The 17843-nt window shown below is 41.8% G+C and overlaps 1 protein-coding gene across 1 annotated transcript in view; it reads left to right on the top strand.

Annotated features, from left to right (window-relative positions):
• Window positions 1-563: 563 nt before the first annotated feature.
• The window catches only part of MAPK1 (mitogen-activated protein kinase 1), a 55871-nt gene continuing 38591 nt past the window's right edge, over window positions 564-17843 (top strand). The window contains exon 1 of the mRNA XM_009888150.1: window positions 564-727. Within this exon, the coding sequence (XP_009886452.1) occupies window positions 564-727 (164 nt within the window). The remainder of the gene's footprint in view (window positions 728-17843) is intronic.

The raw sequence follows: 17843 nt of genomic DNA, 5'->3' as shown, positions 1-17843 counted from the left end.
CATGTATCTATTTGCATATTGCAAGAAGTTGTTTCAAAGCAGTGGTTGGAAACAGGTGGGGATAAAACTCTCCGCTGTAGGATCTGATGTTTCTGAAGTATTAATAAAGTATAGTGATTTGAAGCATTGTTTGTTTCTTAAATGTATTTTTCATTCTAATACTCCCAGTGGCTGGATCCGCAGTGGTCACATTGCACATCTTTGAGTGGTTACCCTGTCACCAAATCTTACCTTCTTCCATAGGGCCTTTCTGGGAAGAGAAGCCAGTGGAAAGGAAACAAATCTTGGGATCACAGAGCATGCTTACTTTAAAAGATGAGGTCACTAAAACCATATTAGAAATGGACTGCATGCCTCTAATTCATTGATTTGATCTAAGTTTTCCTTCGTTCTTTTTACCAGCTAACAACAGTAATAGTGCAGATTAAGTTTGGCGTACTACCTAATGTCTTACAGTAATGTAATAACAATCTGAAAGACCCTGTTGCAGCAGAGATTGTGACAATTTTTTGTTTACTTGCATACTTGTTAATGAAGTGGTCTTTAACTGCTGAAGTGGAAGGATGGACAGTGAATTCTTGGAGTACGTTAGGGTTAATTTACTACAGAACATAGAGGAAGTTTTGAGAAGGATGGTGTCTTTCAAGTATGGCTTGGAAGCTAAACTCATCTGTGTGATTGTTTCTGAAGTGCTGCTGTTCATATCCTCAAGAAAAGAAGATGTAAGGTGGGCAGGACAGAGATAACGGACTCTACAAAAAGCAAGCTTTAACAATCTTGGGGATCTGCAGTATTTTAGGCAGTTTGTCTAAATTCTATTGTATTTATCCTAGTGAAGAAGACACAAATCTAGTAAGAGCCCAGAATGCTGCATCAGAGGGAAGCAGATAAGATATTTCTTCAAATACAAAAACAAGGATAACCATAATCAGTCATAAGGTAGATTCTGCTCAAGATGCTGTGGGCATACTTGAACCTACTTCAGATCAAATCTCAAATTTCTTGAAAACATCTTCCATTTCATGGTTCTAAATGTTTTAGTGGTTTAGCTGTTTGAATTCCAGGGGTGAAAATTCACTTGTAATAATCTCTAGAAAAGTAGCAAATTCTCAGAAAAGTGTAGGTTGGGGATTTGCTTGACTAGGTTTAGCAGCAGTTTCCCAGCCTGTGATTCACTTAGCTCACCAGGGAGCATAAGCAAAAGCCAAGTTCTGCTGTTCTTTTGTGATTATGTAAAGCAACTATGGGAATCCATCATCCAGGTAACTCCATAGTCCAAAGGCAACTGCAGCTACTCTTTGCTGATAACAACACAGAGCTGAACAAAATCACTCCAGTGTTGTGTAGGCATCTTTGGTACTTCCTAACAAAGGATGCTGTCTTCCTATAGACCTGAGCCTGTTCCAGCTGCAGTTGAGAACAGGACTGGACATCGCTATTGTTTCTCCTTGCTGGTGCCCAACATTGGCTTTACTGTCTTCTTTTCATGAGTAGGAGGTGAAATCCAGACGTTGCTGATTCTTGTTGGCTGTGCTATCTTACTCATGAATGTTTTCTTTTTCATCTAGCAGATCTCCAGTAGACCATGTGTTCAACATGGGGCTCATAGCCAACCTTCTGCTCTGTGATATCAGTCATCTGCGGTCTCTGTCACTGGTGGGTTTGAGCAAGAAGCAATCAATAAGCCCATGGAAATGAATGTAAACCTTTGGTTTAAAGCTACATGAAGCTAAATTTAGATGCCATTGATGGGGTTCATGACACAGAAGCATTATCCACCTCAATTGTTTGAGCAAGCAATAACCAATCTTCATATTCTTTTTAACCACCCATTTAGTGTATGTTTCTTTGCGGACAACATGCTGTAAAATCTGTAGCCGCTCATTTCCTAGACTGTAGAAAGTAATGAAATAACAGTGGTGATGAGGCAGATGTTTCTGTTTCAGCCTGAATTAGTGACTGTTACAACACAGATGAGGGCTATTTAATTCTTGTACAGCTGCTCAGTTTACCTTGACTCGTATTTGTTGGTTTCATCCAGGTTCTATAGGAAACTTTACGGGGGGTTGCTATGCAGGAATTAATTCTTTAGCTCTACCAGATCAGTCTGGAAATGCCTGTCCTCTACACCTGGGAAAAGGAGTGAGCAGAAGTGCTTCTTCAGAGACTAGGAGAACTGTAAGAATTATGGGCTCTCCTCTAGTAATGCAGACTTCATCTGTCTCTGCTCTTTGGCGAGGGCTAGACAAAACATTTTCTGCATCTAGATCAAGTTTGCTATTCAAGTAGCACTAATGTAGATTACAGGCTTTCATGTTACTGTCTGTTTTTTGGTTTTTTTTAAGAAATCAAGCATGACCTTGAATATGTCATGCAGAAAATTGCTTGTAAATTATGTGTAGAGATTGTAATGGGTATTTACCTATTTCACCAAACTGATAATGCAGTTTTGCATATGTAACTGTGCAGGTGTCTTACAGTCGACATCCCTTATATAAAACAAAACTTGTTTTTTTCAAAGTGTTAAGCTGTTCTTGAACTTTTTTTTTTTGCATATTTAACAAAATCTGTTACCTGTTGCACTACAAATAATTATTAATATTTTGTTAGGTGCTTTTTGATACTTGCATTTTGGTGGTGTGGGTTGTTTTTTTTTTTACTGGAGTAAAAATGTTTTGAAATTTCGGTTTGCCACATTCTTATGTTGTTATGTTGAGCTGTTTGGAGGGAATTGTAAGTTCTCATTAGAATGAGAAAATATGTAAATGTTTAAATGGTGCAGCTGTTATCTAGCCTTGAAATAGAAGTAGCTCTTGGAAAGAAATATTTTCAACATGCCTTGACAAACATAAACCTGCTCATTTTATACAAGAGTTCATTGTACGCTTGAGGCATATAGTAAGGCAAAACCAATTCTTTTGCATAGCCTAAAAGAAAAAAATGTAGCTATGTTGTGGTGGGCCAGACTAGCTAACAGTACTTCAATCTGCAGTTTCATGATGTTCTCTTTTCCCTGAAAAAGACTGCAGAAACAATAGAAAAGAGACTTACTTCCCACATCATATTCTAGGCTGTAGAGTAAGCACTTCCAGGAAAGAGCCTGTGACCTCCTGCTACCCAGCCTGATTTTTCTGCGTCGACCTTCGGCTTCCAAGCCCTTGCACACGTCAGGAGACTTCTCTCACCAGGTAAGGCAGGAGGGTCTCGGTATGGAAAAGGCAAATTGTCCTACAGGTGTCTGAATGCTCCTCAGGGCTTTGTCTTTCTACCCCTAGAGGGCTCCCTCTTTCCTTTGGCCAAAGCAAACCAAATAGCAATAGGAAAAGATACGTAATGTCGCCCATTGCCACAAATTGTTCAAAAGAGCACTCTGCATGCTCTGTCATTCCAATAATATTGTCATCTTGCAGGTAGGCACTGGAAAGCTGAGGGGGAAATTTTTTATGCATGATAATACCTCCCTTCCTTCCCTGTATCTTTTAAGAAATTGCAGTGTTTCTGGCACTAATCCTGGGTTTTGCTTTTTACTGGTTAAAAGTCAAGTAGTTGGTTCAGGCCAGGGTACATTATCTCTGATAATGGCGAACAGTAGTAATTTGGGGAGAGTCAAAGAGCCTTTTAAATGAGAGGCAGGAAAGAAGTCATGCATATAAAGAGTGGGACTAAACAAGTATAGGCTACAATAATACTCCTTTTTGCATCTCTTAGTCAAGATTAAAAAAATCTGAAGCCTTGTTTCTCTTTTATATAAGACCTAAAAGGTGTTTTTCTGTGTATTTATCAGGCTACAAGAGATACCTCTCTTGTAGTCTACAGCCCCATTCCTTTACGAAACCAAGTTCTGGTGTCAGTGTGGGGAAAGGAAAAATATTTTAACAATGACCAGAAGACACATCAGGCTTTCTGTATAATTAATTGTAGTCGTTTAAAATCTTGTGCAAAGTCTATGCTTCGAGAAGTTCTAAGTTATAATTAAGCTGAGCTGCTAATGATGGATCTAATTGTTGGGTTACAGACAGGCGCAGGTAACACGAGTTGGGCCACTGACATCAGGTATTTCACCCAATTGCTTTCTGTTGATGCAGCTAATACTACACAGCTGTTTCAGCAGCTGGAATGGCCAGCATGGGGTGAAGTGTGGACACGTGTCCAGAGTTTTCCCTGACAGGCTTAGCTGGCCAAATGTCTTTGGTCTCTGAAGGTTACTGTGTCCTTCATGTTGGCTCTCCAAGGACTCCCTAGAGCACGGCTGCTTTAGCCCTGCTCCCGCTGAACCCCTGCTGTGGAGGTACCTGGGATGGGAGAATTAATTAAATGCTGAAATGACTCTGCCATTCGGTAGAGTCCTATCGGTCTGAAGTCTACTATCTTTCCAAAGAAATGAAACGTTGCAGTTGAGGCAAAGGTCAAATTCAACAGTGTAGGCAGGCTTTGCTCTCACATTGGTGAGTCTGCTTTTAAAAACAAAAACTAATCCTCTCCTTCTCTCTGTCCCATCCGTCAATGGATTTTCATCTCTTCAAAATGTTGGAAATATCAAATCATACATGGACAGACCTTTCTGCTTACTACAGATCTAAAGCTGATTGCATGTACTGGGGATGGATGAGGACACAAAAGTAAACATCAGACCCTAGACATTCAGTATTACAGTTACATTCAAAGTCTAAATACAGTGTGTTTGGAAGCTACCAGTTGAACTGTTGAAACAATGTTCCTGCTACACAGTGCGGTGTATACTAACCAGAAGATTATGAGGAAAGCATTTAAAGTGCTTGGTTTTCGACTGACGTTAAAACCTTGGAAAAATAGCTTAATCTAGTTTTTTTCCCCCACCCATTATGTTCTTCCCCCTGGAAATGTTTATAAGGCTGGTTTTTGCCTTGATTTTAGCATCTCAATTTGTGTCTTGGTTTTGTCTGCCTTCTAAGGTAAAGAAATTATGGATCTCTATTTGCAGTCTTAAGCCCCTTTGTAACTGGTGGCTTTTACTTTTTTTTATTTGGTAATGCTAGCAAGAAACTGGGAAGTGGCTATTTTCTGCAGGGTAAAAGAGAGGGGATCCAAGCAATTTAGTATTTTTTACTTTGAAGTAGTTCAAGGAAAGGTTAATGAATAAATCCTAATACAAATACTCATGAAAACTGTTCATTTCTTCCCCTTACTAATAATCACCTTTTGTAATGGGAAGATATGTTGCAAAGGCCTGCCCCTACCATTAGAAAATTGTCTTCTAATTTTTTCTTGTTAATGAAATGTTAAGTCAGTGAGCTATTCCCAAACAGCAGTCGGCCAAGCCAGGATGTGCATTAGCAGGCTAATGGCTGAGGGCCGTGTGTCTCATGGCAGTCCTCTGGGAGTTGGCTCCATCACTGGCAGCACTTAGTGCCGGCCCTGCCAAAGCACTTCTGGTGCTCCCATCGCCCCCTCCGGGAGACTGCTCCATTGACGCATAGATCTCGCTGTCAGGAAGGCTTTCTTCTCCTTCAGTCTTACTGGTCTCAGTTCCAATATATGTAACTGTAACTTCTTTGACTACTCTTTAATGAAAAGTAAAAAAAGGCAAAAAGCCATCACACTTGTATGAAAAAATTGAAACTAGTCTGTTTTTCAGTCTTCACTGTAAAACTTACAGAACTTGGGTTTTTAGTTAAATGCTGCCTGCGTACATTTTGGGCTGATGGCAGCAGGGTCTGGAAGTTGGCTAGCGTAATCCACTCATAAAAAAAACTACTGGAACTTTGAATCTGTCGGTGACCGATGTGTGTCCCTGTGGCATGTACAAAAGCTGGCAGCTAGTGAAAGCGGAGCTGAGCTGCTCAGGGCTCAAGGGAGGCTTGTGAAGTTACACAATGCGCGAGCTGAGATGTCAGGGGAAGCCGAGGGCTGGGGGTGTAAAGGGGAGACCACCGGGGTGCGTTTTGTAAGAAAAATGATGTCAGTACAACTGCAGCCTGCAAAGCTCTCTGGCTTGGGCACTGGGAGCTGCCTCCAGCCCTCGCGAGAGGCTGGTGTGCAGGAAGCAGCCGGAGAGAGGTTTTCACAAGGACCTGTTGTTTGGTTGCACAGATTATATCAGTGTTCTGGCTATTGAGAGGGATTTGGCCTTTGGGTTTTGCTTTCAGCTTTATTTATTTTTGCCTGTTCTCAATTCTCTTTGTGAATACCAATATTCTGAGTCACTCAGAATGATTTCTGCCTTCATTAGAGACTCCTTCCAGCTCCCCTTCAACTGCCTGTAGGCTGTTGCCTGCCCCTGCCTCCCCCTATGCACTCTGCTGCACATATTTAGCTCTCGGTATTCCATCACTCCTCACCTCCTGCAGCTCTGGCAGTTAAATACCTTCAACCATATTAATCTATATTGTACCTTTGGCTCTTTGCACAACTTGCTTTCTTCACCTGGCCTGTTCTGTACTGTCCCTGCTACTTCTGAAACATGTTTTCAAGCATTTGAGATACAGTATGAGGCCATAGTTTATCCTAAGCCTGTAGCTTAGAGCTGATCGAGTAAAATGGTTAAACCAGAAAACTGGGCATCCAGATCCTTTAGTCTATTTCTCTTACACTGCATCCTTCTGTGTCATCTTGGATAAATCCATTTACCTATTTGTGTCTTTGTTTCCCTGATATATGTGGTGTTCAAATTGTCTATGGTATCTACTCCAAACAAGTAGGACTACATTTCTAAAAACCAAAATTAAAAGATGCAATATAAAAAAAGAAGTAATTGTATAGTTCTTTAATGGGTATTCCTACATGAATTGCTGAGCTCTGTGGCACTCTAAAGCTTGTGTATAAGAAATTCTACAAATCAATAAAAGGCAAATAACCTGGAAAGGAGGATGGGTCTCTTATTACAGCACTAAGTGTCGATACTGTAGATGTCTTAATGCTAGTTAATGACTGTGCCTAATGGTATTCAAACAATGTACATTTGCTTTAGCTTTTTTCAAAGTCCAGATGAGCTGCTCAGAGCTCTCTTAATGATGCGAATTATTTAACGCTCATTTGTATGCAGTATGCTCCTACTTTGAAAGTACTTCACAGAATTCAAGCCAAATTCAGTCTTGCAGTTCCCGCGAAGTCAGTGCTTGTCTGTGCATCTGTTGGTCGCTTTTCTTTTTGTTTTTGCTTGAAGAGTTAACTTCTTGTGTTGTTTTTATTTCTTTTAAAGTTTATATCTGCAAAGGGTTTTTAGTTGCCATTCCTCCCAATAAAGGAGATGAGAGAATCAACAGAACTGCATTTGTACTTCCGTCTCCCTCTTAACCCCTGCGAAAGGAGGAAGGGCTAAGCAGAATATAAATTTTTTTGTGTTCTTTTCTCTCCTCTGCTTTGCACCTCCTAAGCACAGTTTTGGTGATATCCGGCACTTCTCCTAAAAATTATCCTGCAAAGAATCTCTGCCATCTGATGTATGCAAGTGACTGAGTTCCTCTCTCTGTCCCATTTCTGGATTAACACAACATGAACTGATGGAGGCCCAAGTTGTGTGCAATTCTGCAGGTTAGTTATGTTCAGTATAATGATGTCAGGATGCACTTTCTTATGGCTGGGAGCAATATGGCATGGGAGCTGACCTGATATTTTGAATTCAAGTAGCTGCTGAAAGGTGGAACAGACATTCTTAGTTCAGGCACATACTAATTTTTTAGTGTTGGACTTCATAATCTTCTTGTAATGTCATTTTTAACTTATCCCAACTATGTGTGTAAAAAAACACATTGAAAGAAAATTAAAAAATCATCTGCTATCATATCATTCACTCCCCCTGGGTAATGGGTAGGGGTGTGATTTTCAGCTTACAGCACAGACCCACAACCATCTACTGCCTGCACGGAGTAAGTGGGAGTAATGGAGAAGCATCCTTTCTAGATGTGCGTGTCACTAGAATGGGCAGAGACATTTCTCGTCAGCTGTTAGATATTTGCTGGCAGCGGAGGGATGAGTGGTGAGACGTGGGAATAATAGGTTTGTTTCCAAGCTCCACAGCGGATGAATCTAGATGCCCTGTTGCCCTATTTTATATAATATTGCTACAGTATATGAGTGCTTCCCCTCTCCCTTTCCTGCAATACTGCCCTCCAGTTCCTGCCTGTGTTCATCTTGATGTTCTCTTCCTCTCCCTGCCCCCAGCTCCTCCCTCCCCACTGCTTGCCCATCCCTTTTGGCCTGCATCTCTCCCTCTCCTGCTGGGGATGGATGTAATCCCCGGAGGAATGTGGCCCACAGGCCTCTGCAGGACTTGGGTGTGTGACTCTGGAGAGCCTCTGATAGTGAATGCAAAGCAGAGAAAAAGCAATCTCGCGTCACCTGGCAGCACAGGGAGGGAAGAGCCGGGGTTTTGTGGGCTGTTCAGCGTGTCTGGCTGTCCAGCCAGCTTATCAGACGAAAAATAGAGGCTAGACTTTTTGACTGTGTGTGCTGTTTCCCTATTCATTGTGTCTGGGTGATGTATTCTCTGCCTGTGGTTTTAATAAATATCTTTCATAGCTACTTTCTGCTTCAGTCCCCCTTGGGATTGATAGCTCTTTCCAACTCAGCTGCACCAGTGTGCAGATGTTAAGCCCGAGTGTGAGGAACAGAGGAAAGAAGAGAGAGAACTTCACGCAGAGCATCTAAGAAAGCTTTAACTTTAACCATACCTCTGTGAAGCTGCCGTATATTACACAAGCCTCACCTGCAGGATAAGTTGCACCAAACTGTCTCACTTAGTCATATTAGCTTTTCTTCCCTTTCCTCTCTGTATCTATATGTCCACAGAACATTCAGAAGTGTTTGCAAGGAGAATCCCAAGCTACTGCTAGGACCCAGACTTGTGTTGGTCTTTAATAAGGCCTTGCATGCAGGATGTTGCTGTTTTAGAGAGTACCTGGAAATTAGGGATGTAGGGGGAAAAAAAAAACAACTCAAAGATCACAATTCTGTGTTGAGAAACGGAGTTTTGTCCTGTGCATTAAGCACCCATCTTAACCCTGCCAGAGCAGAACAAACCCCCTTTTCTAGCAGAAACCAGAGTTGTTGTTAATTAATGTCTTGCTGAAAACTAAGTCTTTGCCATCTGTTCCGCCCCCTCACTACGAATGCCACTCTCATTATGTTGATTATGTAATTAAAAATGAAAATATATTTTGGTAGAGTGCTGCATAGGCATCTGTGCTGGTTCTTCTCCAGTTCCTATTTACCGTCCCCTGCCCCCCATCCCATCAGAAAAGGAAAGGGTGACGATTGTTTGACCACTCGGCAGCGTTATCCTGGAGCTGCCAGGGTGATGTGCGTCGCGACAGCAGCCACTCCAACCCCACGGGTCCTTCGGCAGCCCCAGTTATCGGGTTCATGAGAAATCCCTGGCAGGAAGCCGCCCCTTAAGCTGAAGCTGTGGTAAGTTCTTGTGAGGGGTCAGCTTGAATCCAGGAGAAGAAAAGTGAAAAGAAAGAGGCCTGGTTGCTTCGTAAGTGATAGCATGACCTCCGAGATTAGCCAGGCTGCTCCGGTTACAAACATGGGCTCTGGCTGTCTAAGGGCGGAGGGAGAGAGAGAGGAGGGGAAGCTTTCCTGTACGTGGGTTAGAGCAATTACCGAGGTCTCTTACAGCAAATGAAGTTGTCAGTGTGAGTCACATTCCCTTTTTTTTTCCTCACTGCCAAGTTTTAGGCAGTAACCAGACAGAAGGAGGGGGAAAAAAAAGGGAAAAGCAACAATGGGGAAAAGTTGAACTGAAACAACCCTTCGTTCAGGGTATTGTTTGACGTTTTAGTTCTGATTGTACGTAGAGATAAAGGGTCTATAAATATCGTGTCTGCTGAAATTCCTTATCACAACATCGCCTGTCAGCTGAACAAATAGGTTAGGTTCTCCAAATAATACATAATTACATATGTAAATACAAAATCACTGATTATATCCCTGCACCGCATGGAATGAAGGCCTGATCACTGGGAAGGACATTAACCTTTTCTGGTTTACTGAGGGATGCCCCAGTCTCAGGAACGCGAACGGCACATACAGCTGTTACTGCTGAATCGATGCGAGCTCCAAGACCGGGCTGAAATAAGCAAGGAGATATTTATCAGACTGACTAGACTAGATAAAAGCATCTTCTGACACTTTTTGAAAGTATCTGAGCATTTAGTTCTGTTTAACAAATGGCTGGAAGCTTTTCTGCTCTGCTTTACAGCTTTTAATGAAGCATTGTGATTCCCATTGTGGTCAGTTGTTTGACACTTTTATTATCACTGGTATGCGTAGTGTTTTTTAATGTTTGACAGCTGGAGAAAGAAGTATTTTGTGCATTCAAACTTTTAGCACAAAGCTGCTGTTTTCCATTCTGCCTTTGTCTTTTATTCTTGCTGATGCAAATCAACGAAAGACAGAACTGATTAAATTACGTTTGTTTACTTTTTCCTTGATGATAATAAGACACAGCCTGCCTTTCATAAAAGACAGAAATAGAGGATGTGAATGTTCCTACAGTATTTCTAGAAAGGGTGAGTTTTTTCCCTTAATAAAAAGGCATTTCTTTTGTTTCTTATGTCTTGATTTATCAGATAATGTGCGCTTCCTAATGTACGTGGAATAAGAATAGAGCAATGAACGGCAGTGAGCAACGGATTCCATTTGGAAAGCTTCTATCTTGTTATTTTTGTTAATTCAACAGTATAAATGATCAGACCACATCACAAAGCAATCGCGGCAAGATACTTCTGTCCTTCACAGTAGGACTGCCTCTGATCATTACTACAGCTGTACAGAAAATTCCCCTCCATTGAAGGCTTTAGGTTTATACATGCGCAGTTGTTACTGGGCCCTGGCTTCAGTACACTGGTACGATACTGGAAAGAAACAAGCACTGAGAGGCAGGGCTGCAGAAATAGGATACCCATGACTGTTTTGGTGAGTAATGCGCATGTCTTGTGGATTGTGTAATACTTTTTTTTGAGCTGTTGGTCCAGAGAAAGGAGGCCTGCATTTGTCTGTCTTGCTTGTGCAGTGTGTCCTTTGCAAAGAAAGGAGAAAGATCCTGGATCAGGAGTGCGTTTCTAGAGGTCAAGAGCTGGTTCTGAGATGGTAGGACGAGGTCACCCAGAGCATGGAGAATTACAGCAGGAAGATTTGGGGAGGTGTAAATGGCAGAAGCAGGAGAGGAAGAGGACAAGCAGAAAGGAGGTGGTAAGGAAGTCACTATAAAACTGCCCTTGTGATTATATTTTCCTGCATTTTTCCAGATCAGAGAAAAGCGCAGCAAAGGATGGCAAAGGAACTGTCTGAAGGCTTCTCAGCAGTGTAGTCAAACCTCCCTGTTGCACAGATGAAACTAGACTTAGGGAGTGATATCGCATGGCAGCTGAGCCAAATCTAATGGACTGCTGGTTATCAAAAAGGACACTTCTGCTCCCAGCCTTGCTGCTTTCTTTGTGCAGTTCTGGTGTGTGTCAGGCCCTTTGAGCTCAATAAATGCTAAGAAAATGAATTCAGCAAAAAAATATACCAGCCCAGGAAAGGAGGAGAGTTGGACACTGTGAGAATGGAGACTGGAACTGCAATGAGTGGGAGAAGTACACATGGCAGATTTTTGCTGCAGATTTGGGGTGTGCTGGGGGATGTTTTGCTGCTATTCTGTGCCCAACCTCCCACTTCACCTCCTAGGTGGTGCGTCCCTCAGGAGGGCACGGGATGAACACAGCCTGATCAGGGAGGCTGACTGGATCGGTGAAGGAAGGTGACCCACTCGGCAGTGAAGGGAATGAGGGGGAGTGCAGGAGCCCAGGAGGATGCTGCCATGGGTAAGAGGAGTGGAAGAGGAACCAAGGAAGAAAAAGGACATGTTCAGAGCGACCCAGAAGGTTGTTGCAACAAGCACTGGAAAAATGCTTGAATGCAGGGCAATGGTCCCATCTTCCTAATCTACCTCTTAAAGGGTTTATTCTTTTGTATCCATGTGGCTGTCCCTGAAGGGGGAGTCCCGTTTATGTCCCTTATTTAGGTATACATTTCTCCAAATTGGGATTTGATAAGAGAACAGCTGCTGTATTTTTATTATCTGTGAGAAGCAGCAGTAAAAGCTCTTCAGAGTTCATGATGGAAATGTATCTGTATATTGGCATTTATCCAGCCGCACTTCACAAAGGTAAATGGGATGTGCGAGTGGTACGCTGCCCCCTTTTAATCCATTTTCTGTAGAGAGGGGGACTTTGCCTCTCTGCGGGAAAGGGCAGCACAGCTACTGTGCTAATAAACACTCATTTCTCACTGCAGCATATGTGCTTCCCAGACTCATAAATCCAAGCAACTTGTAGTTGAATAACAATTAAATATCCGCACACATTTCCATACCACGGTCTGGTGCGCAAGGCATAGGCCTAAGTGGCTGGACATCTGCTGTCTGCTCTCTCACACTTACTGTTTGGCAGAGCATAATCGCTTAATCTTACCCTACTGCCATTAATGGTACCTGTAAAATTGGATGCAGAGCATCATCCTACAGATGTTTTGTCATATCCTTCAAAAAGAGCAGTGTTCTCGCTCTTGATCTTTTTTTTTTTTTTTTCCTTCTTTTTCTTAAAGCAACCTTTATTGTAATAGTCAAAAACCTTTCCATTGCTGTTGGTCTTTCTCTCAGGATTTCCAGGCCAGGGATTCAGTTTGGCTCTGCTAACATCAGTGGGAGATGAGACATCATATTGAAAAGTTAGTTGAGATGCAGGACGCTGATAGATCCTCACAACAATTTTCTGTCACTTGTACAAAACCCAGAGACTCTGTAATGCAGTAAGAGAAATGGAGTGCTTGATTACAATGGATATATTGAAGTTATAAAAGGCACCTCTTATCATTAGGCTCTGCGTATCTGGAGTAATAACCACCATATGGAAGGTAAGACAATGATAATACGAGTCAGATAATTTTCCCATTGTTAAAACTTCCCAAATCCCAAAAGCTACAAATGTTGTAAATATTAATTCAGTTTAGCTAGATCTAGTGCTGGTGGCTGGAGGGAACATCTTCCTGAAGTTCAATCTTTCCCCTGGTCTAACTGATAACAGTCTATGCGGCAGAGTTTAAAATGTTACAGCCATTTAAAGAAGTAAGAATTGTATACAGTCATTACCCATCTTGACTTTCCACGCAGCAGGGTTACCACACCAAACTGCAGTTCAGATCTTCCCGTTTGTCCCAGAAAGCCTGAAGAAACTGATAAGCCTTATAGTTTGCTCTGAACTTAACCAGCCTTCTTCAGCCGTGGAGCTGTAAGACACAAGGCCTGTCTTTGCATTGTAGTTTTGCAGTTACCTACCAAAACGTTTATTCCCTACAGAATTGGCAGAAACCTTGAATTCCCTCCCTGACCCCCACTCTTCATGCCTGTCAGCTGCAGACCAAGTCCTACCCATGATCACAAGAACATCCTGAATCAGTCTCAATAATTTGCATTTCCTTGCTAAAGATCTTATCTGCTGAGGGTGCAAATTGCACCATCGAGGTCGCTGGTGTTGAAAAATCTGCACCCTTCTGCTCCCCAGCGCTACGTTTCCAGGCTAGTTTAATTTATCCAGAAGAATTAATTGAGACAACAGAGCTGTCAAGTGAGAGAGGCCACACAGCACGCCAGCACTGCTCTGAACATCTGCACAATCTGTATATTTGATTAGGTACCTCAGCACTTGCAGATTATTGTTGTTAGAAGCAAATCTTTCTTTTGCCACTTTCATATAAGGCTCTGCTCTAATTCTGCAGATGTTTGTTCTCTGTATACCTACACTGTTTACAAAAATGACAAATGCTGATAGTAAAAATTACATTTGCTCATTCAAACATCTTGATATTTACATATAAGAAAAATCATATGCTGGGGGTCCGATGACCTAATGAGAGCTGCAACGTGGACTTTAGCAGGAGGTGGATGGGGCCCTCAAAATCTACTTCTCTCACACAAATAGTCCCCTGATATATATATATAATGAAAACCATCTTTTGTTTACAATGACAGATGCCACAGGGGGTTGTATATTTGGATATTAATTTTTCTCTAGGAGTGTTTATTAATAAATACTTGAAAGTTTTATGATGTGGTGAAAACTGTATCTTGTGATAAACAGGAAGCGCTCAGAGGTATTGCATTGCCCCTGTAACGCAACACAGATTCCAACAGCTTGGCTTGTCTTTTTGAAATGCTGTGACACCACTTCCTTCAGGAAACCTCTCTCGTCTGCACAGGTCTTATCTGCTATAGATATGCAAAATTGCAAAAGAAATGGTTGTTTTAAAAACGCATGGTGATTCATCAATTTTGGACTGTAGAAACAGATGTCTCTAATATCTATTAAAAAAATGCAGTATAGACTCTTTGGGCTCCCAGGTCAGTGGATTGAACAAGGCGCAAGGAGAAGAGACTGATAACCTTCCTTCCCTCCCACAGCACAGGTGCAGCTTGGAGAGCAAAGACGGAGGTTTCCCTGCAGGTGTTCGAAGCATCTCAGCCATAGGTCTGGCTGTGCCTCTTCTGTCGTTGAGCCTCAGCAAGGACAGGATCCGGCCAGTAGAGGAGAAAGGGCAGTCCTGTTTCCAGCCAGGTCTTGTTATTGGCCACAACCAGCAAGAGGAAAGCTAAGTATGACAGTTCCTATGTGGAACTTCAGATTCAGAATAAGTGTGCTGTGGCCTCCAGCTTGCTCATAAAGGCTGCCAGGCACTTGTGATGGGGTATTGGTGCTGGCTGGGTTTTGAACCCTGGTGACTTTTACAGGGAAAATCTCAGAATCCCATTGGTGTACTGTTCTCCATCCGTTGTTTCTGTTCAGCCACTGCTCATCGTTTAGGCAAAATATAATATCAGGAGACAACTAGGACGTATACCTGTGCCATCACAAAATCATTAGCTACGTGTTTCTTTGCACTGAACATCACCCCAGCTGACAACAACGTCATGTGAAAGCGAGTCCTGATTAGCTCTTTTTAGGTCTGGCACTGTTCCCCAAACTGGCTCCTCACGGGTGTCTGCCAAGTGCTTCACTTGCACAAAGCCAGAGGCAGAGGGGTCTGGGTATCGCCATTCCAACCCCTCTGTTCCCAGAGCTCATCCCCACTACCTGTTCGTCTTCTATTTCACACTCTTCCCTCCCATTCTGTATTCTCTTTTATTCTTTGCTTCATCATCCTTTCTCCTCTGCCCTCACATCACCCAACCTCTTCATCACAAATGCTCCCTAAATTTTTAGCTATGGAAACTATTAAAAATGGAGTTACTGCAACATCTGGACAACATAAAACCCTAATAACCCTGTTCCTACATTCTTTGACTTCTGCCTCTGTTGGAGGCATCACTTGTCCTGGCTACAGCTGAACTGAGAACAAGTGGGGGAAACAGACCGCGTGTTTTGGTATTTGTAAATCATTAGACTTGTGAGGTTTTGTAATAAGATTATCTTTTTTAATAATCTTATCTCCTTTTTTTTTTTATTTTCTTGTATTTTCCTAGCAATCAATGGTATCAGAAATACAGTGATCAAGATACTGATATTATACACTAGCTAAATCTCTTTGTAAAAACTTAATAGCCTTGCAGTGTATAAAGCTTCGGCACAAGAAAACATTGGTCACAAAGTGGGACTTCAGTGGCATCCTCGCAAGTCACTGTAACGTTCTCTATAAATGTTGACTATCCGTATGGAGTTTTTTATCAGTCCTGCAAAAAAAATAACATTTTATCTGGTGGTTCAACTCTCAACATTCACAGCTTGTTTACTGAATTTTAAGTCTTGGGCAAGATGAAGCAAGCTCATGAGGAGTAGCTGGTTTTGAAAAGATACAAGCTCCAGATAACCGAGGACAAGTAAAGCACACAACAATATTGAAATCACTCAGAGTTTTATTGCAGCTGACTGAGACAGAGTGTGCTTTGAGGCTGGGAAATTTCCATTACTGAAGTGCAGGACAGTGCCTGGATACTGCTTGCTACTGCAGTTGAAAAATAAGAGCAACTTAATTTTATGTAGACAGCAACAAAATATCTGTATATTAATTCAAATTGTTAGAATTATATAAAAAGCTTTTAAGGTTGCTGCAAAATGGATCCCTTTTAAAATATTTAGAGTATAATTGTAAACTAGTTGTACAAAACTAAGGAACATAAAATGAGTTGAAATTGCTACTGTGTTTTCAAACTATATTTGTGAACAGCAAAGCTAACAAGAACGTGATAGATAATACAAGACCTCTCCTACAACAGTGACAGATTGTGACACTGGCGGAATGATACCTAGTGCAAGACCAAGGTTGTTACTGCCAGTCTAGTTCTGCAGTTAATAATCTTTTCTGCTCCCCTTGGCATGCACAAAACAAACATAGCAATCTGTTTACTGGGTCTAACTCCATGGTGTATAAGCCACCACGAGCTTCCTGCAAAGTCAGAATGCTGAATGGGGAAAAAAGGAAACACTGAGGGGGGAAAAGTAAATTTGTTTTGGCATCAGTTGCCCGGCAATGTGGCGTAAGATTACACGGAAATCCCCATTTTCATTGAGGTCACCTTACAGTGTCAAAGCAGTGGCTGACATTTAAATGACAATCCATCTCAAGGGACTTCAGCTGTATGTCACCAGTTAAATCAAGCCCAGGTAGGTACTGACGAGAATTTATTAGCATCTGATGCTCTTTATGAATCTTAGGATAGTTCCCTGTGGATCAGAGCTCATATCTAAGCAATTTAAGTTTGTGTCACATTCATCACCATGGTTCCTGAGTGCCTTCGAAGTTAAAATATATCTTTATAAAACATCTTACATGTCTTACTTCACTCTTTTGTCACCCCCGCACAGAGGCTTGAGGTCTTTTTAAATAATGCTGGGAAAATTGTTTCATATACTTAATGCCTGTGTTTTGTTGGGATGATGGGGAGGTTCAGGGCCGTGCTGGGGCACACTGAAAGCAAATGCCATACTCCGACAGCAGCTACTGAGAAACCTACGTCTGCAATGTCCCCAGGCAAATAACATAACTAATGCAATAATGATGATTTTGGGAGAGGTAGCTTTGGTTCTAAATTAGCACAAAAATGCAAAATCCCTCCCATCCCAAATAAAGAGTGGCAGTCGGGCAGCTGCATGGCACGTCTCCTGTGCCTAAACCCAATAATGCTCCTTCCAGGACTTGCAGGGCCATCCACAGTATGTCATTTGCTTTTCAAGAGACCTATTTGCAAGACACGAAGTATAACAGTTGAAGTAGATGTGTTTAACAGTACAGACAATTTCTAGACCCTGATCATAGGATGAAGTCATCCTTGTGACTCCCGGACTTGACATGAAAATGAGACTGTCCAATCCATGGCATATTTAAGCTGCCCGATTGTATGGCTTAGCTGTTTCCTAATTTAGCATTCAAACTGAAGATACTGCGTTTCTGTTTGGATAAACTCTTCTTAGCAGTGCTTTTATTTCTGTTTGAAATAAAAGGTTTTTTTTGCTCCTGCTCTTCATTATCTATCATTTTTTAGTAAGTATCACCTCTTCTCCCCCAACATAACCCTTTATTTTGATCATGGAACTAATAATTTTCTTAAAACACATTTACGTTCCTTCCAGAATTGAGGCTTTAATGTCACCTTGTTAAGGTAAAAGACCCAATATTAAGTGCAGGTAATGGCAGTGTATTTAAATAGGTTGAAAAGCAATTGGTAACACTTCTGTCTGCTCTGCCTGTCTCCGTAACTGTAATGCTTCATTGAAGTACATGCACCAAGTTCTGTCACTGGAGAAATTGGTGGGAAAGCGTGCCATAGCCTTTTGACCGCTTATTTGGGTTTAATTGGATTAGACATATATTTGAACACAGTACTCAAAGGA

The sequence above is a fragment of the Charadrius vociferus genome, unplaced genomic scaffold, assembly GCF_000708025.1.
Source record: "Charadrius vociferus isolate BGI_N301 unplaced genomic scaffold, ASM70802v2 scaffold326, whole genome shotgun sequence".
Taxonomy (NCBI): Eukaryota; Metazoa; Chordata; class Aves; order Charadriiformes; family Charadriidae; genus Charadrius; species Charadrius vociferus.
Note: the sequence above shows the minus strand (reverse complement) of the source record. Positions and strands in the feature narration are given on the sequence as shown.